Source organism: Dermochelys coriacea, chromosome 6 (genome assembly GCF_009764565.3).
Source record: "Dermochelys coriacea isolate rDerCor1 chromosome 6, rDerCor1.pri.v4, whole genome shotgun sequence".
Lineage (NCBI taxonomy): Eukaryota > Metazoa > Chordata > Testudines > Dermochelyidae > Dermochelys > Dermochelys coriacea.
In genome coordinates this window covers 7,093,419-7,120,611 of record NC_050073.1, presented here as the reverse complement: position 1 = coordinate 7,120,611, position 27,193 = coordinate 7,093,419, and the positions used below count along the sequence as shown (strand labels likewise).

Sequence of the window (27,193 nt, the reverse complement as noted above, 5' to 3'; positions counted from 1 at the left end):
TGCCCACCTCCCTGTGTCACTGCTTCCCTGGCTGCCCGTAGGAGAGGGTCTGTCCTGGAAGGGGAGGGCTTGGTTCTGCCCATCTGAGCATGGGGCGCTGTGCTGGGGCGCCAGCTGACCCCAGCACAGTCACACGTCCTCTCCTGAGGTGGTGGCAGTAGGTTCCAGAGCTAATAGGGGCACCTCCCCTTTGCCCCCTCAACGATGGCCTCTGGGATGGGCTCTCTGCAGACTCAGGCAGTGTGTCTGGGTCGGTCACACCTACGGCAGCTCCCCCCCACCCCATTGATGGGCTCAGGCTCTCTGCAGACTCAGGCAGTGCAGTTACGGGGGTCACACGGGGGGGCAATTTCCCGCCTCCCAGCGGTGGGCTCAGGCTCTCCGCAGACTCAGGCAGCGCGGTTGCGGGGGTCATGCGGGGGGGGCAGTTTCCGGCCCCCGAGCGATGGGCTCAGGCTCTCCGCAGGCTCAGGTAGCGCGGTTGCGGGGGGGGGGGCAATTTCCCGCCTCCCAGCGGTGGGCTCAGGCTCTCCGCAGGCTCAGGCAGCGCGGTTGCGGGGGTCCCGCGGGGGGGGCAGTTTCCGGCCCCCGAGCGATGGGCTCAGGCTCTCCGCAGACTCAGGCAGCGCGGTTGCGGGGGTCATGCGGGGGGGGCAGTTTCCGGCCCCCGAGCGGTGGGCTCAGGCTCTCTGCAGACTCAGGCAGTGCAGTTACGGGGGTCACACGGGGGGGCAGTTTCCCGCACCCCAGCGGTGGGCTCAGGCTCTCCGCAGGCTCAGGCAGCGCGGTTGCGAGGGTCCCACGGGGGGGGGCAGTTTCCCGCCCCCCAGCGATGGGCTCAGGCTCTCCGCAGGCTCAGGCAGCGCGGTTGCGGGGGTCACACGGGGGGCAGTTTCCCGCCCCCCAGCGATGGGCTCAGGCTCTCCGCAGGCTCAGGCAGCGCGGTTGCGGGGGTCCCGCGGGGGGGGGCAGTTTCCCGCCCCCCAGCGGTGGGCTCAGGCAGGTGTTTGTGAGTCACTCCCCCCCTACCCGCTCCTGCAGCGCGGGTAGCGGTGCCCGGGCGGGGAAGGGGCCGGCCCTGGCTCTGCGGCGGCGGGCGCTGGGGCCGGACGCGGCGGGCGGCGATGGCAGCAGCAGGCGCGGCGCGGGGCTGAGCCCGGAGCCCGCAGCCCGCAGCCGCCGCGGCGCCCCGCCATGGCCAAGCAGTACGACGTGCTGTTCCGGCTGCTGCTGCTCGGGGACTCGGGCGTGGGCAAGACCTGTCTGCTCTGCCGCTTCACCGACAGCGACTTCCACCCCTCGCACATCTCCACCATCGGTACGGGCCGCGCCGGGCCTCGGGCCGGGGGGGCTTCCGCGCCCAGGCGCTTGGCTCCTGGCGCCTCTTCCCCGCCGCCGGGGCGCCGGCAGGCTGGATCCGGGGGGGCTGGGCAGGGCTGGTGCCGGTGGGGGGCCGGGCGTGGAGGGAGGGGGCCAGGTCTGGGGGGAGGGGTGCGCTGATGCCGGTGCGGGGCCGGGCGTGGGGATAGGGGACCAGATCTGGGGGGAGGGGTGGACTGGTGCCGGTGGGGGGCTGGGCGTGGGGGTACGGGGCCAGGTCTGCGCGGAGGGGTGCACTGGTGCCGGTGGGGGGCCGGGCGTGGGGGTAAGGGGCCAGGTCTGGGTGCAGTGGTGCCGGTGGGGAGCCGGCCATGGGGGTGGGGGGCTGGGCGTGGGGGTAGGGGGCCAGGTCTGTGGGGAGGGGTGCACTGGTGCCGGTGGGGGGCTGGGCGTGGGGGTTGGGGGCCAGGTCTGGGGGGAGGGGTGCGCTGATGCTGGTGCGGGGCCGGGCGTGGGGATAGGGGACCAGATCTGGGGGGAGGGGTGCACTGGTGCTGGTGGGGGCTGGGCGTGGGGGTAGGGGGCCAGGTCTGTGCGGAGGGGTGCACTGGTGCCGGTGGGGGGCCGGGCGTGGGGGTAAGGGGCCAGGTCTGGGTGCAGTGGTGCCGGTGGGGGGCCGGGCATGGGGGTAGGAGGCCAGGTCTGGGGGGAGGGGTGCGCTGATGCGGGTGCGGGACCGGGCGTGGGGGGCCAGGTCTGGGGGGAGGGGTGCGCTGATGCCGGTGCGGGGCCGGGCGTGGGGGTGGGGGGCCATGTCTGGGGGGAGGGCTGCACTGGTGCCGGTGGGGGGCCGGGCGTGGGGGTAGGGGGCCAGGTCTGGGGGGAGGGGTGCACTGGTGCCGGTGGGGGGCCGGGCGTGGGGGTGGGGGGTCAGGTCTGGGGGGAGGGGTGCACTGGTGCCGGTGGGGGGCCGGGCGTGGGGGTAGGGGGCCAGGTCTGGGGGCAGCAGGTGCACTGGGAGCCTGCCCGTTGTGCAGCGTCGCGGCAGCACGTTGGGTCCCTGCGAGGGCGCCCAGCCGAGGGTCCCGCGGGGGCGGCTGTGGCTGAGCGCACGGGGAACCGGCTCTTTGTTCATCTCCGCGCTGCCCCGGAGTGCGGGCGGGGAAGGGGGATCCATGGGCCGGGGCTGAGAGAAGCGGTGCGGGGCGGGATCGATGGGCCCGGGCTGGGAGCCCGAGGGGTGAGAAATGGAGGGGGCCAGGCTGAGAGAAGCCGGCGGGAGGGGAATCGAGGGGGCCAGGCTGAGAGTCATGGGGTGGAGGGGGAAATCGGTGAGGCTGGGTTGGGAGCCCTGACCCTTTCCATAGAAGCTCTCCCAGCTCTTGGGTGAGGGGCTGCTGCTGGGGGCCCTGTCACCCTTTGCCCACTGTGAGTACCCTTGGGGGGCACCAGGGGAACCTCAGCAAGGTTTTCTGGGTGCTCCCTACCCACAAAGGGGCCCCTCGCATATGCCAGAAAGCCTCCCAGTGTGGTTGATGCTGTCAGTGCTCTGGGTTCCTCCTGGGGGGCAGGGGGGCAGGGGGGCAAAAATCTTGTAGGCCCTTGGCCTAATGTCAGGGGGCGGGGGAGGAATCCTGTGTACCCCGGCCCGGTGACTCCTAAAGGGGACTGGGTGCTGCAAGCCCTGCTGCTGGAGCTCCTGTTATAGTTAGTCCCTCTTAATTGCTTCCAAACTTGCCTTGGCCTCCCACGTGAGGGGCTCTGGAGAAGAGTAAAACAGAGGTCCTGGCTGTGCCATGCTCAGGAGAGGCCCTCTGGCGTGTGGTGCTGGGGTGATCAGGCTGGGTGCCGGGGCTGGAGAGGGTTTCTCCCCTTCCCAAACCAGGGTGTAGTGTGGCTGTGCGGTTGTGGAGCAGTCGCTGTGCTCTGCCTGAGGCCTGGCTGCATGTCAGTGACGGGTGTGTGTATTGAGTGGGTGGAAGGTGCTATTTAAAGTCCATTATTCTATAAATCCACCACGCAGGCTGCCATGTTTTGCCAGGGAGCTTGCTCCCAGGGACATGCCACAGAGGGGCTTGTTTTCGGCCTTTAGTGTCTCGTCCTCCCGTCAGTGGGCTCTTAACTCAGCAGTTAACCGGAAGGTCCCTGTTCTGCGGTGCCCTGTTCTGTGCTGGGGGATCCTTCACCCTCCTTCCGTGAATCCTGCCCCGAGGGCAACAGATGTGGCAGGGACTGAGTGCTCTGCTCCATTCAATCAGCTGGGCCATGGGAAAAGAAAAGAGCTCCTTAGCAACTGAATCTTGTGGCTCCCAGGGCATGGCTGCTGGTCCCCCTCCCAACACCTTCCCTCCCCCAGGAAAAGGCTCAGGGCCTTGGAGCGGTTCCTGTATAAAGAGATTGGGACAGCTTGGAATGGCCCCAAGGAGAACAGCTGAGCTAGAGCGGAAACGATTGCCCTGTGGTACCTGCTGCCACTGAGGCCAAGAGCATAGCAGGGCCCCAAAGGGCTGGCCGTGAGCATGCCCCGTAAAAACATCCGTGGCTACGTTAGATGGGATCATTTCGTGTAGGGAACAGCAACCCCCATGCTTCAAGGCCATGGGCTGCTGGGGCTCAAGAGCAGGTGCAGGCGGACGCTGAGCCGTTCCAGTCGGCTGCAGCATGAGGTTAGGATCCCCTACTGGGCTGCAGCGCCCCTTGCCCAGTGACAGGACGGATGTTTTCCGAATCTGATCGGGAGTGGGCAGAAGGTGCTGGGCAGTGGCTTGAGAAACCCCTCCGTTCCCTGGGGCGTGTCCCTGAGCCACTACAGGGATGAGGAAGGGTTAGGGTTGGGGGCGTGCTCGAGGCCCGGGCCAGGATAATGCCTTTGATGTGCGCTGCAGGCTTCTGGCTTCATAAGTTGGCCTCCTGCAGAGGGGAAAGGCTCAGATTCTGCTAGCTCTGATTGGTCTGATCTGACCACTCTTTCTTACTGACCTTCTGGCTCACGGAGCTCCTCCAGCACTGCACCGCTGGGCAGTGCTGCCTAGTGGACAGAGCCCTGGACTGGGACTCAGGAGACCAGCTTTCCACTGACCTGCTGGATGACCATGGGCAAGTCACTTCCCTGCTCTGTGCCTCAGTTTCCCCATCCGTACAATGGGGATAATAATACTGACCTGCGTGGTGTACAAGAACTAGGTGGTATTATTTGCTATCTGCTCTTTTCCTTGGATAGTGTCACTTGCAACCTGGCATTCAGTACCGTCGTCCAGGGTATTGGTAGGTGAAACCCCAGCACACTCTCCTGTACCCAGGGTTGTGAGCCTTCCCTGAGAAAAGGTGCAAGGGAAGCTTTCCCTTCCTGGTGGCTGGCTCCCCAATCCATGAATATATGCTAGGAGAGAAATAGGCAGGAGCTGTGATCAGTTGACCGGACTAATTGAACATGACTAGAAACACAGCTCTACAAAATTCCGCTCACTCCATCCACAGCCCTTGGTTCCTCGGCAGTGGGTGCTCTCCTCCGCGAGCTTCCAGAGAAGCAAAGGGAACGTGATGTGCTGTGCCTAAGAGCAGAACACTGGCCGTGTACAGGAAGTCAGAAGCCTCTGGCAAATCAAGCTGTCAGGAGTGGTGGCTCTGCCCCCCCCCCCCGTGCCCACTCAGGGCAGGGCAGCTGGAAATGTTCAGCTTTCCAGCAAACTGACGGGCTGAACGCTTAGAAATGCAATGCTGCATTGGGTTGTGCCAGTTACCTTCTTCCCTGCAGCAGTTTCTCCTTCCCCAGTGGAATGGCCTGCCCCCCTGCAGTATGGCCAGCTGGCTAATTCCCGAGTGTAAGTCAAGAAGGGAGTTAATCATCTCTAGACTGACCTCCCGTGTAGCACAGGGTATTGCATTTCACCCCAGCGTTGAGCCCCAAGACTTGTTAGACTGAGGCATTTCTAGCCTGTTGTGAGCCCCAGGCAGAGACCAGGAGGGACTGAGCAGCCACCATCGCCCAAGGCTCCTGCAATGGCAGGGCATGGATCAGGGGCCCACACCTAGCTGATTGCAGCAGACAACTTGTGCCCAATGCTGCAGAGGAAGGAGACCCCCCCCCCAGGGGGAACATTCCTGCCTGACCCCAGATCTGGTGATCACCATACCCCAGAGCATGTGAGCAAGAACCAGTCAGTTAAGAAAGAGGATTCTCTGGTCCATGTCAGAGCACCAGCCTACCATATTCAGTGTGCTGTCTCTGGCTATGGTCAATTCTTGATGCTCCAGAGGAAGGTGTTGGGGGGAACCCCAAAATACATCTGGCCAATTGTGCATTGGGGAGGAAGGGAAGAAGGCGGAGGAAGAATTTCTTCCTGACCTGGGCAGATGACTGGCAGAAGCCCTGAAGCATGAGGTTGAATTATAGTCATTGTCTTAATTCAGAGCTGCAAGCGTTAGGAGTATGTTAGGAGCAGGCAATTCTGTTCTCCCACCCCCACCCCCACCCCAGCATCTGTGAAGCAAGGGGATGGATGGGGCACCTCTGCAGCAATTCAGACCTATCCCCTCTGCATATGCCAGCTCTAGAAGTTCTCCCACCAGCTGGATTAAAGCATAGGGCAGCTAGAACCAGGAACAGAACTCCTGACTATATATTTCCAGCTTTGCCATGGCTCTGTTGGGTGACTTGGGGCAAAGACCTTCCCATCTGCATGCCTCAGTTTCCCTTTCCACCTGGTGTCTGTTTAGACTGTGAGCTCTTTGGGGCAGGGACTGTTTCTGCACTCTGTGCAGTGCCCAGCACGATGGGAACCTGATCTGCGTTTAGATGCTCCAGGCGCTACAGCAATACCCCTAATAATGAATAGAGCCTCCCACACTTCTGGCTTCTACTGTCATAGGGCTTGTTTTCCACACTCCTCTAATTTCTTGCTCCATAGCTGATGCTGAGCATTTGCTGGCATCGATACGCTATTACTCTGTCAGGGGCACAGATACCCTAATCCAGATCCACAAGGCAGGGTGTCAACTTTCTGCTTCCCAGAGCAAAGGGAGGTGGCTGGGGGGTTGAGTATGGGTGGCTCAAGGAGAGGTTTTGAAAGCTTCACATACTATTTTAGGAGCTCTCTAAATCAGGCAGTGAGTGTTACAATAATCATCTATCAGCTCCACCCTTCGTTAAGGTTGCCTGACACTTTCCATTATAAGACCCTTTTTTCAATTGCTCATAACTTTGCCAACCTTTAACTGTTTGTGCTGAAACTTCCCACGCTGGGTGTCTGCCTCAGGCTGAATCCCTTTGGAAAGTTTCAGCAAAAATCATTCAGCCATTTCCGAGAATGAGGCTGGGAAAAACGTATTGTTTTGCCCATGTTTTTAAAAAATTATTTCATTGAGAAGCTCTAGCGCCTCCTTGCTTTCGGGCAGGGACTTGCGATTTGGCAGGGGGCTTGCCCTGATGTTGCAGAGCCTTTTGCCATCCTGGTGAAAATTGGTCTATTTTGGGCCAAGTTATAAGCTCTTGAAAAAACTCATTTTGCAGGGGCACAATAGAGTCTTGAGTCTGGCAGCTAAACGCTCCAAAGATTCCGTCTGTCCTTGGCTGCCCCATTAATGGGCTGAGCGGGGTTCTCTTTGCAGTTGCACGGGCACCTTTAATTCTGGGATCGCCTAACCCCTGCGTGCTGGTGCAAGCCTTACAGCGCTTTTGGTGTGTATTGATTATTTATATTGCAGTAGTGCCTACTGGCCTCAGTACCGCCTAGTGGCCCCATTGTGCTGGGTGCTACACAAATATATAAAACATCACAGTCCCTGCCCCAAAGAGCTTGCAGTCTAACTGGACGAGACAAAGGGTGCTATAGTCACTCAGCAGGTTGGTGGCAGAACTGGGAATGGAACCCAGGTGTCCTGAGTCCTAGCCCAGTGCTCAATTCATTGGAGCATGCTGTCTCTCCAGCACCTGTAAGCTTGACTTGCCAGATTTATCCTGAAGACAGAGGGAAAATGTGAGCGTCGGGGTTTTATGGCCAGCATTTTAAGCATTCACACCTCCCATTTTTGAATTACAGGTCACTAAAGTTGCTTTGTTTGCTGTTGACATTGATCTAATGCTCCCTTAGGTTCCTCTAGTTTAAACACAGCTTGTCCGACAGTTTTTCGAGATAGTACATGAGTCTCCATGTAGGTTTAACTGGCTATTTTTGCAGAGAATAAAGTCTAATAAGTCCGGTTATTGTGGACTTTTGTGGGCCTTGGCTTGCCCTCATTAATATATCTCTGGGATTTATCACTGACTTCAGTGAGCGCTAGTGGCTGTTTTTACCTTAGATAGGCTGCGAGAGATCCAGAATGGTAGGGATCCAAGGCTATATTATGGTAGACCCAAGTCTTATCCCCTCCGTCACATTGCCACTAAGATAGAGGTGCGTTGGTTATCCTACCTCTACCCACTAAACACGCTCCCCTCACAGTGCTTGGGACAGATCCCAGGATTCCGATCACCATCGTTCTGCTGCTGTGAATAATTGTGAGTGTTGTCCCCCCGTGGTGTGTACCCCCTGTGGTGGCCTCCCCCCAGAGGGGATGGCTCCTTGGAAAACATTGACTATCTGCACTCCCTGGAAGGAGTGGGGGTGAGGCGAAGTGACCAGCAGGGTTTGACTTGGCCCGTGAGAGAGATGCAGTGAGCTCCGTGTGGCTTGTGTCACTGATGTATCGCACGAAAGGGCTCCCAGGCCTTCAGAATCGGGGGCACAGGCCTCCAACCATGATACTGGCTTAACACCCCTGGGCTTTCGGACACCGATCTGTTTGACGGGGCTTTCTCTGTGCCAGGAAACCCCAGCTCTAAAGGACCAGACCTCTCCCCTGTCTGGAAACTTGGCGTTCCTCAGGAAGGAAGAGTCTGGCTGAGTCATCTGAATTCGGGTGATGGGGCTTTATGGAAAACCACAAGCAGGGGCGTGTAGGGGAGACAGGTGTATGGGGTGGTGAGGAGAGCAGTGGGATCGGTGTGGGTGGGAGGGGCTGGAGGGTGGGGGGTGTAAGTGGGGGCATTTGGGGATGGTGGGAAGGGAGGAAGTGCAGGGAGTTGATATGTATGTAGGGGAGGGCACCTGGGACTAAGAGGGATTTGAGGGGTAGGAGGTAGAGGTGTGAATAGGATGTAGGAGAAGGGGTATCAGGGAGGCATTACAGGGACAGAGAGGTATGGGCACCTTGGAGGGGCAGACATGGGGGGAAGGCTTTGATGACTTGTGGGAAGTGACTGGGGCCTTGAGAAATTAAGAAGAGGATGGGTTTGGGGGAGCGGAGGTTAGGGAGGGCATGTGGGTTTGTGGGGCAGGCTCTTGTGGCCCCATGTGGGGGGGTGCTCTCCACACACAGACGTGCCCCCGTTGCAGGCACAGTCTCTGCACTGCTGGCTCAGCCTGGGGGGTTGCAAAGCCCCTCCCAACAGGTGCCATGGGGCCAGCGTGCCCAGAAGGAGCGTCCAACCCTCATAGCCCCTTCCTAGGAGGTTTGTTCATGGCTTGGACATGGCCTGCAGGCTGCTGCGGTCAAAGGATCCCTGCAGTCGGGCGGGGTCTGTCTGTGACCATAACCCTCGTCTCACTGGGTGCCCACTTCGTGACAGGGTCACAGGGTCCCTGCTGAGTGCCTCAGCTGTGTGCCTGGGCAGTGCTGGTACTAAAGGAACCCGTGTGACTGGCACGCGGGTAGCTGCAGTTTCCCACAGTGACTTTTGCCCCCCTTAAAAGCAGCTTGTGCCCCTCACTCCGACAGGGCTGTAACGCTGCCCCTTGGATTGCCCAGCCTTGGCCCTCCCCCAGGTGGAGCATGAGCGGCTGTGCCTCTGCCAGGGTGTGCCATCTTCCCGTGAGATTGCAGGGAAGATAAGAGGCCGTGCGCAGGACTGAAAGGACCCTGTGACCTATGGGCCCGCAGCAGGCAGGGGCAGAGCACTAGACTGGCATGGACGCTACCAGGAGAGGAAGATGAGGCTACTGGTCAGATCCAGGGGAAGGCTGGCTGGGCCGGCGACCTGCCTGGGCCCTTGCTCCACCTTGCTCTGGCTTCGCCTGCCAGCTCTGCGGGGCAGCCCCATTGTTCTGCAGCTGTACAGCACCTGGCACACCAAGGGCCGTCTCCTGGGCAGCGTCGCAATACAAGGGATCAGATCCAGCTGTAAAATGGTCTGCAGAGGCATTGATCCCCGCTGCCTTGCAGAGGGCTCTGAAACTCCTATCAAGCGCTTGCTGGCGTGTGGCCGGGCAGTGCTTCAGAAGCATGGAGCAGCCCCTGGCACCAGCTGGCTGAAATATCTCTCCTGGAACCGTTGCTCTGGCATAACTGCTCCCCAGAGCACTGCCTGAGTCCCTAGATAGCGCCTAGATGGGGGGCGGCAAACCGCGCCTTGTGCTGTGCTGGTTAGCCCCTCTGGAGTCGAAGGATGAGACCTGGCAAGGTGAGTGGTGTAGCTAGTCAGCTGAGAAAGGCCTTCTCCAGCTGAAGAGAGATGGCTGGGGGTCTGGTGGCAACATCTCTGTGAGCATGGTCGGAAGGAATCAGACGTACTACATGGAATTCCCTAGAGTGACGGGTCCTGCTAAACAAGCGCGGTGGCTTGAGAAGCGAGGCCTTGTGAATGGTCAGGCCCCTGGAATGGCTGGGCTGGAGACAGCAATGCGCTATGGGATGGGTGTCCCACTGGTGAATGGCAGGAATCGCCCCTTCCTTCCCCAGGAACACGTCCTGAAATGTACAGAGGAGAAGTGAGACATCTAGGCCCAGGTCACGCTGATCACGGAGGCCCGTGCTGTTGCTCCTGGTATGAGCTTGGCTCATGGAGACATCTGGCACTCGCTTGCTGTCTGTTCTAGATAAGCTCTTGTGCTGTACTCGTCACCATCCTATCTGAGTGCCTTCCCGTTGTGCCTCAGCAATATGACTAACCTCTGTCGTGGGTCTCTCCTCTTCTCCCCCTGAGAAGAGAGTGCAGGGAGTGGCTTATTTTGGACTGGTTTTCCAAAACATTAGAAGAGATTGTTCCTAGAAGCGTGCCTGGCCCTTGGAGCAAGGGTGGGGAAGGTTGGGACAGAGCTTAGTTTCTGAGCGAGTTTGATCCCCAGGCTGGGACCGGCCCCAGAGGACGCTCTGTCTCCTGCATAGATGGGCTTTGCCCTGGTGGCAGCAAGTCCTGCTGGCCTGAGAAGTGGAGAGCTGCCTGTTCTGCCAGGCAGGCAGCTCATAAGAGATTCCTAGAGTCCAAGGCCAGAAGGGACCAGTGTGATGATCTTGTCTGACCTCCTATGTGACCCAGGCCAGAGACCTGCCCCCAAATCATTCCTAGTGCAGAGCTGTGAGAAAACCATCCAGTCTTGCTTTAAACACGGTCGGTGACGGAGAATCCGACACGACACTGAACATTATGACATTGTCAAATATTGTATCGTGGATATGGATCTCTGCTCATACATCTGCCGTGTGTACCCGTAAACTCCTGTGAATGGCGGAGGTCTCTTAACTTCCTGCTAGGCTTAGAAATGCACAAAAACTAGTTTTGGAAGGACCCCAGGCCTCTGTCTGGGCGGGGCCAGTCCTGCCGCAGCAGCAAGCGTGAATTGTAGGGGCTTACTTGAAACCCAAGCTGCAAAAAACACTCCACTGCTGCAGTCTCTAGCTACACGGCACAACACAGCTGGGTCTGGCCTGCCCGCCCTAGGGGAGGTGTGGCCAGTTGTAGCCCCGTCTCTGGGATGGGCAGGTGCTGGCACTGGGTTCAGGAGGGGATGCGCCCCTGTTGGGCTGCAGTGAGCGGGATGTTGCTCGCACAAACCTCCGTCCATGTGCAGCCGTGTGGGGCGGATTCGTAGGGCACCGAAGTGGGTGGACCACAGGTTTCCTGCCCGACTCTGAGGCTGGCCGATATTCTAGCTGCCCTGGGTAAATTCCAAATGAAGCTAGATGGATGGGAGCTGAGTTTAAGGGTCCACACCTGGGTTAACTCTGATTGAACTAATTCAACTGGGTACAATTTGTGTGTCGATGAGGCCTTGGGTTGGATTTCCACCTTCACTGAACTCAAACAAAGCAGAGGAATCATTGTACTAGGGTCTGTGAAAATCCCTTTAAGCTGCTGAACATTGGGCCTGAGCAACTGGCAGCATCCCACTCAGAGGCTGCTTTGCCGAACTGATCTTGGGGCTCTGGCTCAGCCAGGAGTCCAGGGATCCCTGGGTGGGCATCTCGGTCAGGAAGTCAGACTCGATAGTCAGAATGGGCCCTTCTGGCCTTGCTCTCTGGAAAGCAATCAGCCGATTTGGCAGGCCGGTGTCCTGGTGCCGGGCATGGGAGGCACCGTGCATACCGCTCCAGGTGACTGTGCAGAGCACGGGTTCCCTGATCTACCAGCACATAACGCAGGCTGGCTATTGCAGGTCCATCATCTGCTCGTCTTTGGAGGGTGATGGATGAGACATGACGAAGCTATTGTGATCGGAAACAGTGGCTGGGGCTATTTTTGGCTTCCCGAGGAGCTCTTGGGATGTTGAGCTCTGATTTGTGGGAGAGGCAGCCGGGCTCGGCAGCTATAGCATCTTGTAGCAAAAAGCAAAGGAAATGTGCATTTGCAAATGTGGTTACATTTAAGGTGTGGGTGGAGGGAAACAGTCCCGGAGGGAACTAAAAACACTGAGTTTCCAACAGAACAAATAACCTTTTGTTCAGTTTATTTTATGTCTCCAAACAGTGGTGTATTGAGGACTGGGTTAGAAGTGCAAGCTATCACTTTAAGAGTTGCGATGTTTCCTGGTTCTGCTTACTGGCAGGGAACAGGGGGAGGGGGCGTCAGCCTCAGCCTGGAAGAAGCTAGGCTAGTCCAGGGCGAGTCGAATGGGCCGCTCTGCCCTAGGGAGCAGCCTGCGTTGTGGGCAGCTCTGTGCGTTATCGTTCGGGATTCTAAGGAATACGGTCATGTTACGTTCCAGCAAGAAAATCTAACTTTTCTGTGTGTGCTGTGAACATAATACACACTGACATTGACACGGGCCCGGGCAGTGATGCCCAGCACTTTCCATAAAGACAGTTGCTTAACGCTTTGCAAAACTGTTCCCATTTGGGCCGAGGCTTGGTGTCTGCTGCAGGCTGGATTTTACTGGAAAGTCTCAGCACAAAGGGTGCAGCCTTACCTGAGAGCAAAGCTAGGAAGGAAGAGAGAGCATGGCCGGTGTCCAAATTCTTTCCCAACTGTTCCTGGTTTTAGCACTTCCCTGGTTTGGAGCCAGGACCCAAAATCTTTGAGTCCTGGGATCAGAAGGGCTCTTCACCTTCTCTGTGACAATCTGTCCAGATCTGGCCCCAGTGCTGACCAAGGGAACTGCCACTTGCACAGACACAGGAGAACTTGTGCTTGTTCTTAACACTCTGCCTACTCCAGTTGCATGGCACATGTTCCCAAACCTGTATGAGCTGCCTGGGCCAGCCAGCCAGCCTGCCTGTCTCCTGCATCAACATACTCTCGAGCCTAGAGAAGTTGTACTGGACTCCGAGCCAGAACGTCATAAGTCTGAGCCTCTCTTCTGCTGCCTGTTGCTTATACTGCTGTGAATCTCACAGCCCTTATTAGTAGGCTTCATATCCTGACTCTTAGAGGCAGGCAAATATCTTCCCATGTCTTTCGGGTGACTTACATTTGCATAAGGTCACTTCTGGCAGAACTGGAAATAGGACCAGAGTCTTAGCTGCGCTGCCTCTCAGAAAGCACCTGCCAAACCTAGGTGCTTGTCTATTCTGTTAGGAACCACGGCTCTGATTGCTAGGCCCCACTGCTGGCCCAGAAGAAAGGAATTCTGATTCCCAATACGCCACTGCTGTGTGGAGCCCACTGGCAAAGTGGGCGTTGCGTGACGTGCTGGTGGCTGGCCCACAGAGATAAGTCAGCATAGCCACCAGTTAGCACAGGTCTGTGAAACCTGCTACTCTTTTAGCACAGATGTTGGTCTTTTGTGCTGTGAAGACGAAAGTTCTGGGTTCAAACTCTGACAGAAACAAGTGTGTCATAATGCTGCTTATGGGGAAGGGGACACGTTGAGGTGGTCTAGGCTATTCCTGCCTCTTGAGCTTGACTCTGCAACCTTAATATCTTTTGAAGTATTCTGGTTTTAATGGGTTGTGGAGCCATGCTATCTGCTGCAAAACCCGCATTAGGGTTTGTTATAAGCCTAACATTGCGTCCACTTTAAAATCCCGAAGGTTCTGTCTGCTTTGTAATCGGCAGGTCAGATCTGGAGCTGAGGTAGAGGGGTTTTCTGGAAGACCTGAGCTGATCTGGCAAGGGGCTCTGAGATACTTCACCCCAAGCACAGAGGCGATTCTCTACAATATCCTCTCTTGAAGCAGCTTTGTGGAGAGCTGCTGCTGGTAGCAGGTAGCTCATTATCGAGCTGGGCATGGCCCCCTTCCTGCAACCAATGTAGACATGATGCTTTCAGCAAAAAGTCAGAGATGGTTGTTGTTGTTGGACCCCCATTGTGCTAGGCACTGTACAACCACCGGAAAGCAGGCTAGCGGCAGATTGGGCTGCATTAGTAGGAACATTGCCAGCAGATCGAGGGAAATGATTATTCCCCTCTACCTGGCACTGGTGAGTCCACACCTGGAGTATTGTGTCCAGTTTTTATCCCCCCACTACAGAAGGGGTGTGGACAGATTGGAGAGAGTCCAGTGGAGGGCAACGAAAATGATTAGGGGGCTGGGGCACATGACTTAGGAGGAGAGGCTGAGGGAACTGGGGTTATTTAGTCTGCAGAAGAGAAGAGTGAGGGGGGATTTGATAGCAGCCTTCAGCTACCTGAAGGGGGTTCCAAAGAGGATGGAGCTCGGCTGTTCTCAGTGATGGCAGATGACAGAACAAGGAGCAATGGTCTCAAGTTGCAGTGGGGGAGGTCTGGGTTGGATATTAGGAAACACTATTTCACTAAGAGGGTGGTGAAGCACTGGAATGTGTTACCTAGGGAGGTGGTGGAATCTCCTTCCTTTGAAGTTTTTAAGGTCAGGCTTGACAAAGCCCTGGCTAGGATGATTTAGTGGGTGTTGGTCCTGCTTCGAGCAGGGGGTTGGACTAGATGACCTCCTGAGGTCTCTTCCAACCCTAATATTCTGTGATTCTATGAAAGAGACTGACCTGAGCCTCTCTCCCGCTCTGAATAAATGGGCTAAGAAGTGATGAGGAGACACGCGTGTCAGGGACGGTGCCTCATTGACTAGCCATGCTTGGAAGCTTAATGCTAACTTCAGAGAGCAGGGGGCTGGCTGAGTTGAGTAGGCGATGCTCCCCTCCATCACTGAATTCCTGAAGCCCGTATATGGAGAGCTGCAAACACAAAGCCCAGAGAACTGTCCGTGCGACGGGGGGGCCCTGTGAAGCAGCGCTCTAAGCCTGCCTGTGCCAGGGTCTCCAGAACGCCGGCCTGCTCCCCGCAGGACAGTTGAAGATGACGCTGTTGCCTAGTGTGGAGAGCAGCCAGGCTGGGGCCGGGGCCCTGGCTTACCCAGACTGCTGTCCCTCTGCCTCACGGAGCCAGCATGCAGTGCACTGGAGCCTGTCCCACCCGCATCCCAGAATCCTCCTCTAATGTCCGTCCAGGTCTCCCAATAATGGGGGGTGGTTTGCGAACTCCTGGCTGAAATCCAACAGATCCTGGGGGGCTGCGGGTGCTTGGGGTTAGAGTCCTGGTGATGCGGGGTGCACGGATGCCAGTGGTGATTGTGGGATTGTATGGCTCCGGGGCACGGGGACCCGTGGGAAGTGGGAGGAGGCTGGGCAGGGAGTGAGCTGAAGTCCAGGGCGTCACAAGACCTGCATCCCCCTGCCCTCCTCTAACCACTGCACATGCTGCTCCCAAGGGGAATGCGCTGCTGGAGCTGAGCAGAACCCGGTCCGCTCTCCTATCCATGCCCTGGCCCTTGCCCTGGTATCCCAGACAGGCTGTGAGCTGGAGAGGAGACACTGGGCTGTGTCCAGCAGGCGTGGCTCCCACTGACTCCAGTTATACCAAGGCACCTTTCTAGCTCTCGGTGCGGTGGGGGGGGGGTGCAAGATGCTGGCTAGAGCGTCCCAACTCAGTCGCTAGTCTGGGTGGCATGGGACGCACGGGCCAATGGAAGTCTCTGCTCTCCGTGACACACGCGCGAGCCGAGAGGGCGTGGCTGCCAATTGGCTGGGTCGCTTCCCCGTGTCAGGCACGCCCCGTGCCGTGGCTCCTGCAGTGCACTTGCTAGCAGCCTGGCAGCGCCGCTCCGCATAACGCCTCTCTTCTCACCTCTCACCCCAGGCGTCGACTTCAAGATGAAGACCATAGAAGTGGATGGTATTAAAGTGCGAATACAGATCTGGTGAGTGCTGAAGCCAGAGGCCGGAGGGATGTTGGGCAACGGTGTGGTGATCCAGGGCTGGGACCCTACTGAAGCTCATCAGCTGCGGTTCAGCTGGGCCAGTACTTTGTTTCAAGACCTCTACAGAACATGTGGCTGCTGCAGGGAGGGGAGGCAGTCAGTTGGGGGTGTTCTTCTCCCCCAGTGCCCCTGGGGTTGTTAAAGATATCCTGGCAATCTCTGCAAGAGCAGGCACATTGGTCTGCGTTTCCTGGCCCAATTCCATCGCGAGTGTGTCTCCCTGAATCCCGCTGCCCAGTCTCCATCAGTTGCAGCATTCCAGTTCGCTTCCTACTCTCGGCTGTCCTGTAGTGATGCTGTGCTCAGTTCTTCAGCTGCCATGTCCCTCCACAGAGGTGGCAGCATTACAGTGGTGATGGATGTTGTGTATGTAACGTGTGAACTGCTCTGGGACCGAAGGTGCCCTGTAGACAGAAATCTCTCATTTGGGCAGTGGAGGCTGCAGACGGACTGCTGCAGCTGGGGCGAGGAAAACTCCACCACCACAGAATGGCTGCTGCATGCTTGTCCATGGGCCGCACACCCTCCCGCAGCTGGCCAGTGCTGGAAGCAGGCTACAAAACTGAGTGGGCCATTGGCCTCAGCCTGCAGTGCCCATGCAGCTTCCTTAAAGGGCCTGGCTCTGAGTTGCAGGCCCCTGTGCACCAGCTAGCTGGAGGGCAGCAGTTCGGTCCCAGGGCACTCTCTGTGCTGTCTCTGTAGAGCGCTGGGGTCGCAGGCCTGCCAACCCTCCTGCCGACAGACCCTGCCAGTTCACAGAGAGGGTTTGGGGAAGGACAGAGCCAGAGATGGGAGCTGCTGGCTGCAGCGCTCCCCAGCAGAGGTGTCAGTGGACACAGCTGTCCCGTGTCCATCCTGGCACTGCCTACCCGGCCGCCAGATAGCCAGGTGACACAGCAGCTAATGGCACCGGGACAGAGCGCTCAGATCCTCTCCCATCGAAGTTGAAGAGTGTGTGTGTTTGGGGTGTCTGGGATGAGCCCTGCTGTATGTGCCCATCCGAGACCCTCGGAAAGTACTTGGCACTGCTGCCCCTCCCCTGGAATTCGCAGCTGCAGCACGATGTGGGGCTTGGCTCCATTTGGCACCAATGACCAGCCCCCGCTGATGCCCCATGAGTCATTTGCCCCATGGCTTGTGCCCACTTTGGGTTTGTAGCGGCTCTCCCCCCTCCCCTCCCTGTGGCACTGTTTGTTCTGTGGCTCTTGCTCCCACCCTGTGGCGGTAGGAGGCGCTGTATCCCCATCAGGGGTCGTGGCGCCCAGGGAACGCCTGCAACTGACACCACCTCTGCTCTGCTGCAGGGACACGGCGGGCCAGGAGCGGTACCAGACGATAACGAAGCAGTACTACAGACGAGCCCAGGTAATGCCGCTGCCCTGGCTGTGACGGCGATACCGGGGGTGGGTGGCACACATCTCTCTCTAGGCCAGACATGGGCAAACCAGGGGCCACATCTGGCCCGACGGACCGTCCTGCCTGGCCCTTGAGCTCCTGGCCGGGGAGGCTAGCCTCCAGCCCCTCCCCCGCAGGTACACCGCCGCGTGGGCAGCACTCTGGGCGGCGGGGCTGCGTGCTCCTGCAGGACAGTGCCGTAGCGTGTCTGGCCCCAGCCGAGCGGCGCGGTTGCCAGACATGCTGCTCTGAGCGGCATGGTAAGAATAAGGGGCAGGGAGTCGGGAGGCGGCAGTCAGGGGACAGGGAGCAAAGGGTGGTTGGATGGGGCGGAGGTTCTGGTGGGGGGGTGGTCAGAGGACGAGGAACGGGGGGTTGGATAGGTGTGGGAGTCCCAGGGGCCTGTCAGGGGGCGGGGATGTGGACAGGGGGCGGGGCAGTCAGGGAGCGGGGGGGTCGGATGGGGGCAGAGTCCCGGGGAGCTGGGGTGTGGACGGGGCGGGCCTGTCAGGGAGCAGGGGAGGTCAGATAAGGGGTGGGGTCCCGGGGAGCGGGGATGTGGATGGGGGTCAGGGCAGTCAGGGAGTAGGGGGGTCGGATAGGGGGTGGGGTCCCGGGGGAGTGGTTAGGGTCAGGGGTCTCGGGAGGGGGCGGTTAGGGGACAAGGAGCAGGGGGGTTGTATGGGTCAGGGGTCCTGAGGGAGGCAGTCAGGGGGTGGGAAGTGGGAGGGGTCGGATGGGGGCGGGGGTCAGGCTGTTTGGGGAGGCACAGTCTTCCCTACCCGGCCCTCCATACAGTTTTTGCAAACCTTTGGGCCAAAAAGTCTGCCCACCCCTGCTCTAGGCCCTGTAGCGGGGGCTGGATTGGACTCCGTCCCCTGTGGGCCTGGCACAGAGTGGGACCCGTAAGACCTGCTGCTCAGTGGGTCACGCGGCCTGGCAGATTCCTGATGACCCTCTGGCGCCATTCCAGGCCAGTGTTCGGGCCCCCAGCTTTCACTGCCCAAGGAGCCGAGGGCAAGATCTGCTCTGCCAGAGATGAGGGAGGGGCTGGGTAGTCGGGTGGGCAAATGGCACTGTGTATATGGGGTTCTCAGGGTGCCACCGGGAGCAGGCTTGTGAGAATCTCTGCCCTTCAAGGTTTCTGCACCAGGGCTAGGCTGATGGGGCTAGGGCAGGATCCTCCCCACCCCTCCGAGCCAGCCCTGCCCCAAAGAGCTCAACAGACAAAGGGTGGGAGGAGACACTGAGAGGCAGGGACGGGGAAGGGGTCCACCCAGGGTCACCCAGCAGGGTGCTGGCAGAGCTGGGGATGGGACCCAGGTATCCAGAGTCCCAGGCCCTACTCTCTAGGCCATGCTGGCTTCCCTTAAGGCTAATGGTGGCCTGTCCTAGGAGGCCACCGGGGGTCCCTGCCCACGCCCCAGTGCCTCCCGGGGACCGGGGGTCCCTGCCCACGCCCCAGTGCCTCCCGGGGACCGGGGGTCCCTGCCCACGCCCCAGTGCCTCCCGGGGACCGGGGGTCCCTGCCCACACCCCGGTGCCTCCCGGGGACCGGGGGTCCCTGCCCACACCCCGGTGCCTCCCAGGGACCGGGGGTCCCTGCCCACGCCCTGGTGCCTCTCGGAGGGCTGGGGACCAGAGGTCCCCACCCATGTCCCGGTGCCTCCCGGAGGGCAGGTGCATAGGAGCACATGTTATGAAGGAGGGTGGCCTCTTCTCTGCCCCAGTGCACTGTGGGTAAGACTGTCCTCTGCTCCCCCACCCCATGCCCTGTGTGCTGGGTCTCGTTGCAGGGGATATTCTTGGTCTACGACATCAGCAGCGAGCGCTCCTACCAACACATCATGAAATGGGCCAGCGACGTGGATGAGGTGGGAGTCGGCTCGGAGCCACTTGTCTTGCCGGGTGGCCTCTGGCTCCTGAGCGCATGTGGGGAGGGGGGGTCCCTGCTGCCCGAGGCAGTGTCCTGGTCTGGATGGGCTGAGCGGGCGGCCTGTGTCGGGGCTGAGCCAGCCCTGAGCAGCGAGACGTGGCAAGGCCCCCAGCGGGGAAGTGACGGAGCTCGGAATCAGCTTGGAGCGAAGAGACTGTTTCCTCTGGGAAACCAACAGCTGGAGTCTGGCTGCCAAGCAGGCTCTGCTGGAAGGGACCCTCTGGGGCAGTGAACAAGTCTGCAGAGGGCAGCGCGGGGGGACAGCAGGGGGCATGGGGCTCTGCCAGTGTGTGCAGTGGATCTGCAGTGGCAGTGAGTGGGCAGCAGGGGCTCTGCCAGTGCGTGGAGTGGGTTGGCGATGGCCTGCAGTGTGGGGGATGAGCAGCAGGCGGCTCTGCCAGTGTGTGCAGTGAATCTGCAGTGGCGGCATGCAGCACAGATTGGCGATGGCACGTGGGTTGCAGCCAACGTGCAAGGCAGGCTTGTGAGAGCAGCAAGCATCAGGGCACGTGTGGCAGGAGAGTTGGGAGGGGGTATAGGTGCAGGGTACAAATCAGCCCTACGGAAACTGTGGGGCCTATGGCAATGGGTTTGTAGACCGGCTGGTTTGTATTAGCTGCCTTGTCACCCAGTGGGAACAGCTCAGGCACTCCCCCTGGGGATAGGGTGCAGGGCACCAGTGCCAACAGCCCCGGGGCAGTAATTCAGCCACAGTGCATCCAGAACGGGCCCCCATGGGTGCTGGGTCCCCCTGCAGCAGCCAGGGCCGTTGATTGAAGACCTGACCCCTTGAAATGCCCTCCCTGCAGCAGGCCAGGGCCTGGGAACTCTGAGCAGGCCTGCTGCCTGGCCTGTGCCCTGCCATGTGGGCATTGCTCCCAGCAAATGCTACTGGGGATTGAGCCACCATGGCCAAGGCCATTGTGAGCAGTGGGTGATCCTGGGTGCCCAATGGAGACCCCTTAGAAGGGCTCAGCTGTCGGACAGTGCTGAGTGCTGCCCTCTGGGTCTGGCCCCTTCAAGGGGTCTTGGCTGGGCCCCCGGGTCACCTGTCGCTCCTGGACATCTTGGCCTGTCGCTGCTGGGAGCCTGGGGTCGCTCCCTGCAGTGCGGCGGAGCTGGAGGGAGGTTGCAGCACTGGGCAGTGCCCTAGTGTACGCTGGGAGCCCCAGGATTGGTCCCTGCAGTGGGGTTGGGTGTGGCTGGGAGCCCTGGGGTCGTTCTCTGTGGTGTGGAGGTACGGGTGGGGGGGCGCTAGGCAGTGCCCCAGTGCATGCTGGGAGCCCTGGGGTCATTCCCTGTGGTTCTGTGGAGCTTCAGGAGGGGGCCAGGCAGTGCCCCAGTGCATGCTGGGTTGGGCTAACGATTTTTCCCTTCTTCCCCAGTATGCGCCGGATGGGGTCCAGAAGATCCTCATCGGGAACAAAGCGGACGAGGAGCAGAAGAGACAAGTGGGCAGGGAACAAGGTCTGCAGGTGAGCGGGCCTCCCAGTGCAGAGCATGTCCTGCTCCCCTCAACAGGTGCCCATGCCCTTGCTCTTTGTGGGGGCCACACCTCACATACTCTGTCTTCCCGGCCCCACCCTACCCCCAGGTCGGCCTCCAGCTGTTTGCATGCTCCCAGCACTCGGGAGTGAGCATGCATGTCTGGAGGGGGAGGGCGGACTTGTCTCCACTGAGGTTGGCAATCGGTGCCCTGCTCGGTGACTGTCTAAGGGACTCTCTTGCCTTCCAGCTGGCTAAAGAGTACGGCATGGACTTCTACGAAACAAGTGCCTGCACCAACTTCAACATTAAGGAGGTGAGAGCCCAGCAGTGTTCTGAGATTGGGGGGGGCGGGCTTCTTTCCTTGCCATCAGATGAGCAAACCTTGGAAAAGAGCCCAGAGCTGTGGCTTCCCCTGCTCTCTCCAGACTGGATTTTGAGCTGATCCCTCAACTGGCCGCACCAGTCTCCCAGGAATTCTTCTTTGGCCCGGGTCAGAAACCGGCATTTCTCCCAGAGTTGTTGTTGTCTTGTCCCACGATTGTTATCTCAGGCCAGGAATCTGGAGTGAATTTGGCAAGGTGTACAAGGACCTTGGTAACAGCTTGATCCAAGGTGTCCAACCCTAAATAGCTTCACTTTCCTTACAATAAGAACATCAGAATGGCCATCCTGTGTCAGACCAATGGTCCATCTCACCCAGTATACTGTCTTCCAATAGTGGCTGGTGCCAGGTGCTTCAGAGGGAATGAACAGGACAGGGCAATTATCGAGTGATCCATCCCCAGTCATCCAGTCCCAGCTTCTGGCAGTCAGAGGTTTAGGGACACCCAGAGCATGCAGTTGCATCCCTGACCATCTTGGCTAATAACTATTGATGGACATAGCCTCCATGAACTTATCTCGTTCCATTTTGAACCCAGTTATACTTTTGGTCTTGACAACATCCCCGGGCAACAACAAGTTCCACAGGTTGACTGTGCGTTGTGTGAAGAAATGCTTCCTTTGTTTGTTTTAAACCCGCTGCCTGTTCATTTCATTGGGTGCCTCTGGTTCCCCTTGTGTTATGTGAAGGGGTAAATAACACATCCCTATTCACTTTCTCCATCCCACTTGTGATATTATAGATCTCCGTCATCTTCCCCCCCCTTAGTCGTCTCCTTTCTAAGCTGAAAAGTCCCAGTCTTATTAATCTCCCCTCATACAGAAGCTGCTTCATACCCCTAATCATTTCTGTTGCCCTTCTCTGCACCTTTTCCATTTCCAATATGTGTTTTTTGAGATGGGGTGACCAGAACTGCACATAGTATTGCAGGTGTGGGCGTACCATGGATAAATATACTGACATTATGATATTGTCTGTCTTATCGTCTATCCCTTTCCTAACGGTTTCTATCATTGTTAGCTCTTTTGACTGCTGCTGCACATTGAGCGGATTATTTTTAGACAATGACTCCAAGGTCTTTCTTGAGTGGTAACAGCTAATTTACATCCCATCATTTTATATGTATAGATGGCATTCTGCTTTCCAATGTGCATTACTTTGCATTTATCAAATTTCATCTGCAATTTTGTTGCCCAGTCACCCAGTTTTGTGAGATCCCTTTGTAACTCTTCATAATCGGCTTTGAACTTAACTATCTTGAGTATTTTGGTATCATCTGCAAACCTTGCTATCTCCCTGTTTACTCCCTTTACTAGATCATTTGTGAATATGTTGAACAGCACAGGTCCCAGTACAGATCCTTGGGGGACCCCACTATTTACCTCTCTCCATTCTGAAAATGACCATTTATTCCTACCCTTTATTTCCTATCTTTTAAGCAGTTACTGATCCATGAGAGGACCCTCCCTCTTATCCCATGACAGCTTACTTTGCTTAAGAGCCTTTGGTGAGGAACCTTGTCAAAGGCTTTCTGAAAGTCCAAGTACACTATATCCACTGGATCACCCTTGTCCACATGCTTGTTGCCTCCCTCAAAGAACCCTAATAGATTGGTGAGGCGTGATTTTCCTTACAAAAGCCATGTTGACTCTTTCCCAACAAATTTGGTTAATCTCTGTGTCTGATAATTCTGTTCTTTATTATAGTTTCAACCAATTTGCCTGGTACTGAGGTTAGCCTTACCAGTCTATAATTGCTGGGATTGCCTCTGTAGGCCTTTTTAAAAATTTCTGTTACATTAACTACCTTCCAGTCATCTGGTACAGAGGCTGATTTAAGTGATAGATTACATACCACACTTAGTAGTTCTGCAGTTTCATATCTGAGTTTCTTCAGAACTCTTGGGTGAATACCATCTGTTCCTAGTGACTCACTACTGTTTAGTTTATCATTTTGTTCCAAAACTTCCTCTAATGACACCTCAATCTGGGACAGTTTCTCAGATTTGTCATCTAAAAAGAATGGCTCAGGTATGGGAATCTCCCTCACATCCTGAGCCATGAACACCAATGCAAAGAATTCATTTAACTTCTCCGCAATGATCTTGTCTTCCTTGAATGCTCCTTTAGCACCTCGATCGTTCGATGGCCACACTGACTGTTTAGCAGGCTTCCTGCTCCTGATGTACTTAAAAACAATTTATTGTTAGTTTTTGTATCTTTTGCAAATTGCTCTTCAAAGTCTTTTTTGGCCTGCCTTGTATTATATTGTTTCGCTTGACTCACCAGAGTTTATGCTACATTCCAAAGCATGGGCATGTATTAAAGTCTGCTCCCAACACTTTTTGCGGAGTGGCTATATCGTGGTCCCATCTCTATTGATTTTCATTCCTGTCCACAATCTCATGGTCGAGGATGTGATTTTCCAAGATGCTCTGATATTAGTCAGCGGATCTGTCAACCAACAATTCCCTTGAAAGGGCATCAATGTCTTCAACTCTCAGACCAACCTGAGTTCCTGATCTTTCAGCTTTGGCCAGGTCATCGGCTGCCTCATTCCCACGTCCACCAACCAGTGATGGAATCCATTGATAAGTAAGGGTATTGCCTTGTTTTCGAGTCCTCTGAGCCATCTTACGACTCACCCTGTAGATAGCATGGAGTGAGTTCTGCCAGCGTTCCCTGGTCAGAGCCAGGATGGGTGGAGGGGCAGGAAGGGGGATGTGGAAGAGTGGGATGAAAGGAGAACACAATGGTGAATGTCAGGAACTCTCCATTGTTTGCATCACAACAGCACCAGGAGCCAGCAGGAGGTCCCGGAGGGAAGATGGGGAAACCAGCATCTGAATCCCCCAGGTGCCAGCCTTATTGGCTGGCACCTTACAGTAGCATGGGCTGGAGGAGGGCAGGGTGAGGGGGTGCTGCCAGCCTTGCCAGGGCGCCTAACGCTGGGCTGTCTCCTGCAGTCCTTCACCCGGCTGACGGAGCTGGTCCTGCAGGCTCACAGGAAGGAGCTGGACGGACTGCGCTCGTATGCGGCGGACGAACTGAACTTGGCCGAGCTGGAGGACGAGGAGTACAAACCCGAGGGGGTGGAGAACTCTCCCAAAGCCTGCTGGTGCTGAAGGGCCTCTCTGCTGCCTGGGTCTCCCTACCCTGCCGCTGGCCTGCTCCACTCCCTGCGCTGCTGGACTCTCCTCGGGCTCCCTGGTCTGTCTCCTTTGCTCCTCTGCCATGCTCTGTAGGTTCCTCCCGACATGCTGTGTGTGCCAGATGTCCCGGTGCATTTGTGTCTCTCCCTCCCCCACAACCGGAGCAGGATCAGCCTCGTGTGCGGCCTTCCTAGGAGGCACCCACAGGCGCCGGCTGGGCTTTGGCTCTGGCTGCATTATCCAGGGATTGCTTTCTTGTGCTCGCAAGGACTCCACTTCGCTGCAGAGTGAAGCGGCCGGGCCCCACAAGTAACATGGGCAGAGAGACTCTGGGAATCGCCTCTCCTGCCCTTCCACTGTCAGCGTGCCCTTCTTCAGGTGGGGCATCCATGGCTGCGGCTTCATAGAGAGGCTTTGTGGACATGCAGCTCTGGCTGTCTCAAACACTCTGCCTCCTTCTGCCAGTGTCCCCGGCGTCGCCAGCCTGAAGGCTCCCGGCTGGGAGCAGCGCTGCCACAGACGCCTGCCCATGCGGTGGGTGGCGCTGGGGCTGCCTGGGAGCAATAACCTCCGCCAAACTCTCCCCACCTGCTCAGCTTCCTGCCATCTGGTGCCCAAACAGGAATCTGGGAGCCCTAGAGAAGTGGCTGGCCTTCCCAAGAGGCTGATCCCTTCCAGCTCTCGGCGGGAGCTGCGGCTGGCCAGTGCCTCTGCGAATGGGGCCACTCCTCTAGGTGCCCATGCTGGGTATAGGGGCCTTGTGGCCAGCTGCTGAGCTCCCTGTGGCTGGTGAGTGAGGGGGACAGAGGAGGCATGGCATGTAACTCCACAGGCCTGTCCTCAGCCGCTCAGTGCCAGTGTGGGCTCTGAGGCCATCCTGGGCCCTAATGGGGTCACTGCTGTACTGCCCAGAGACTCCCAAGAGCTCTGGCAGCTAGTGGAAGGTGTCCCTTGGCTCGTCTTGGGTTGCCTGGGCTGGGAGGCAGCAAGATGCCAGACCCTGGGATCGTTAGCCTGGCCGGGGGGCTAATGATCTCCGGAGGTTTGTTTGGCCATGTCTCCCACAGGCCCGGGTAGAGGTGAACCCCTTGGGAAGACGTACACCGAGGCCTTCCTCCACTCTGGACTGGCCGAGGAGAGTCACGTCACGAGTCACTCAGGCCACGTGTCCAGTTGGCTGGATCCTGGAGGAGCTGTCTGCCACCTGTTTATTGCCCGCCCTGCCGGCCATCCGGAATGTGGCAGAGATTTAGAGACAGTGCTGGGTCGCCCCATCCTGTTCCCGGCTTTTGCCTGGCTGGCCCAAGGCCTGGTGCATTTGGCATGTTCCCAGGCTCTTGAATCTGATCTGCCATCTTCCCCTGTGGGACTGGGCCTGGCCCAGCCGGGGGTCAGAGAACATCTCTGGTCCGTGGCCAGACTGAGTCTCTGCACTGCATGGTTCTGAGCCCAGTTCCCAGCCTGCGTCCAGAAGCTTCCGCAGGGTGGCCTGCAATTACACGCAGGGCAGTGAAACGGGGGCTGCCCTGTCCATGCCACTGGGAGCTGAGCTGTAAGGCATATCCCTGCTGGCGCTGCTCCTTGCCAGCCAATGCCCGGCTGGCAGACAGACCCTGCTTGCTTTGCGCTCTGCCCCTCTGTCCGTTTCTTAGGAGGCTCTTCAGAGCCAGCAGACACCACTTAACCAGCCGGGAAATGGGTTTGTGCCCCCCACAAAATGTGTTAAATTGTGCTCTTTATTTTCCACCCCTTCCCCCTTCTGGTGTCTGAGAATCAGGGGATTGTGGGAGCCTCAGGAGGGATAGGGGTGGGGGTCTCACTTTGCAAGTATTAACCGTTTCTGTGCCAGTGCTGGCAGTTACCCACTACACCAAAGGTGGTGTCAGATGTATGGGCAGGATTGAGTGTCTTCCACATGCCCTGCTCGAGGAGGAGAGCTGAGCTAATCAGAGGCCTTGGCTATGGCCCTCCCCCACCATCCCTGGTCATCTGAGGCCCTGGGCAGGGCAGGCGTGGGAGAGGGCTGCCTGCTGCAGTCCACTCTATTGTCCTGCCACAAGGGGGCGCTCACCGTAAAACCCAGCGGGGACATGGGGCAGCAGCAGTGCCCTGCAGGAAAGCAGGCGCTGAAGAGAGAGGGCTGGGATGCGTTCGGCTCGGCCCTCCCGCCCCTCCTTGGGCCGCTCGCCGCTGGCGAGACGCCCCGGAGCCCTCATCTGAAACAAGGGGGAAGCAGGGACTCGCAGAGCACTGCAAAGGGGAGAATGCTGCGGGCGAAGGCTCTCTCCGTGCCCCTGCCAACGGGCAGTGGATGGGGGCGGAGCATGCTGCTGTGGGAGGGGGAGAGGGCGCCCGTCAGATCCTTCCTTCCTGCTAGGGTCGCCCCGTCCAGCAGGGATCTAGGAATCCACCCATGTATGTCCACACTCAGCTTCAAGGCGCAGATGCTGTGCTCTGAACCGAGCTGGGAGCTGCTGCTGCCAGAGGTCATTAGGCTCTGGCTCGCTCTCCCCTCGCTGCATGGCTTCTGGGGGGCTCCACGTATCCGCGAAGGCAGCACTGACTGCCCCACGCAGGAAGCCTTGGCTCTGTGGGTCGGCGGGCCTGCTTCTCTGAGGCGTTGCCTGGGTAGGTCCTGTTGCTGGTGCTGGACCGAGAGGCGATGGTGTAAACCTCTCTGCAGCTGCTGTGTTGCTGAGCTGGCTCGGTGCAGAGCGCTGTGAGTTACCCTGATGCCAGGTGGCAGTAAGATTGCACTATGGGCGGTCAGATTCCTAGAGAAATGCTCCCAGCTCCTTGATCCAATTCCTCCAGGCTTCCTCCGGTGCATGGATACCGCAGGGCCCCTCTGAGCCAGGCGTCCTGCCTGCCCCATGTCCTGTTAGCCATGGATCTTTGTCTCCAGCAGTGACTGTCTGTGCATCCCGTCCTGAGGTCCTGTTTGAAAACACAAAGCTGCCCCCGTGAGTCCTCGGCTGTGTGTGTCCGTTCCGCCCGTGGCGCCTTCTGCCCGCCCGGGGGGCCTCGTGTGACCTATTCCTGGAGTTCATTATTTTAGACGCACATGTTTACAAAATAAAGGTGATTTCAAACTGGG

At 58.0% G+C, this 27,193-nt stretch overlaps 1 protein-coding gene across 1 annotated transcript; it reads left to right on the top strand.

Moving 5' to 3' along the window:
- The first annotated feature begins 1,096 nt into the window (after positions 1 to 1,096).
- Positions 1,097 to 27,193, top strand: RAB15 (RAB15, member RAS oncogene family). Its single transcript, XM_038404834.2, has 7 exons — positions 1,097 to 1,318; positions 15,624 to 15,684; positions 17,049 to 17,109; positions 18,936 to 19,013; positions 20,461 to 20,550; positions 20,811 to 20,876; positions 23,911 to 27,193. Exons 1-7 carry the CDS (start codon positions 1,195 to 1,197, stop codon positions 24,067 to 24,069), a joined length of 639 nt encoding a protein of 212 aa, XP_038260762.1. The 5' UTR covers positions 1,097 to 1,194; the 3' UTR covers positions 24,070 to 27,193.

Bases quoted from the DNA above. Each gene is read 5' to 3' on its own strand.
- RAB15 (XM_038404834.2), top strand. From the start codon at position 1,195: ATGGCCAAGCAGTACGACGTGCTGTTCCGGCTGCTGCTGCTCGGGGAC. The intron at 15,685-17,048 runs GTGAGTGCTGAA...GCTCTGCTGCAG, and splicing joins AAAGTGCGAATACAGATCTG to GGACACGGCGGGCCAGGAGC. The intron at 17,110-18,935 runs GTAATGCCGCTG...GTCTCGTTGCAG, and splicing joins AGTACTACAGACGAGCCCAG to GGGATATTCTTGGTCTACGA.